This window comes from Sinocyclocheilus grahami, unplaced genomic scaffold (genome assembly GCF_001515645.1).
Source record: "Sinocyclocheilus grahami isolate Dianchi unplaced genomic scaffold, SAMN03320097.WGS_v1.1 scaffold10437.1, whole genome shotgun sequence".
Lineage (NCBI taxonomy): Eukaryota > Metazoa > Chordata > Actinopteri > Cypriniformes > Cyprinidae > Sinocyclocheilus > Sinocyclocheilus grahami.
This window is the reverse complement of record NW_015513232.1, coordinates 1-889: the sequence shown is the minus strand read 5'-3', so window position 1 is coordinate 889 and position 889 is coordinate 1. Positions and strand designations below refer to the sequence as shown.

At 42.1% G+C, this 889-nt stretch overlaps 1 protein-coding gene across 1 annotated transcript in view; it reads right to left on the bottom strand.

The window, feature by feature from the left end:
- The window catches only part of LOC107578478 (transformation/transcription domain-associated protein-like), a gene marked incomplete at its 5' end in the record, with an annotated part of 6,009 nt that extends 5,227 nt beyond the window's left edge, over positions 1-782 (bottom strand). Inside the window, one exon of the mRNA XM_016264431.1 lies at positions 566-782. Within this exon, the coding sequence (XP_016119917.1) occupies positions 566-782 (217 nt within the window). The remainder of the gene's footprint in view (positions 1-565) is intronic.
- Positions 783-889: the final 107 nt, after the last annotated feature.

The following is an 889-nucleotide window of genomic DNA, read 5'->3' as shown; positions in this document are numbered from 1 at the left end:
TTTTTTTTTTTTTTTGCCTGTGACAGTGAAAATGTCACCCAAAAAAACTAATCTAAACTACTGACACATCCGAGCTAGCAGAAAACAGTCTTTGTTTTGAGCCCTGCTCCATCATCTACGTTTACCCATCTTCTCCAGGGCTGATTAAAGGCAAACCCACAGCGTATGAGCAATGGCTATTAGAGTAATCTGGAGATAAATATTCATTAGCGTTCTTCAAAGACTTCGGTTGACTGTGAATACGTGCCTTTGAGAACCGAGTGTGTCATGCACGACCAGTCCCTGTCGCCCTCCTCTCCTGAGCATACATATTCAGCAGGGGCTGGTTGTTAGCCGCATTAGATGGTCAGCGTTAAGAAAGCGTGACGCTGTGCCACTCTCAACAGAAATGTACCGCAAAGGTGGAATTTATAATGCTGACCATGGATGTCCATGTCATGGCATCAGTCACACTCGTGGTAGCTTTTAATCAAAAATATGAGGTCACCACAAAGGCAAAATCCATGGGAGTTTCTTCTTAACATGTTAATACTCATACACAGGTGTACAAATGGTATAACCTCACCTTTGCCTTGAGCTCATCATTGAAGTGTGGGTCATTGAACTCCACGAAGCGGAAGAAGAGCGCTCGTTTGTGTGTGATGCTGTAGTTCTTTGGGATTTCCTCCTCCATGTATTCCTTCAGGAAGGTCATGTTGCACAGGAAGCGACCAGTGAAGGCTCTCAGAAGCTGAAAGAGTAGCTCAATCTCAGAGTAGTTGCGTCTGAAAGAAAATGTACAACTTTAGTGAAAAATAATCAAGCTAAAAACATTGCATTTCCATTTTCCAATCTATTAACAACATTTAAAGTGCCCCTATTATGGATTTTTGAAAAATACCTTTCATGC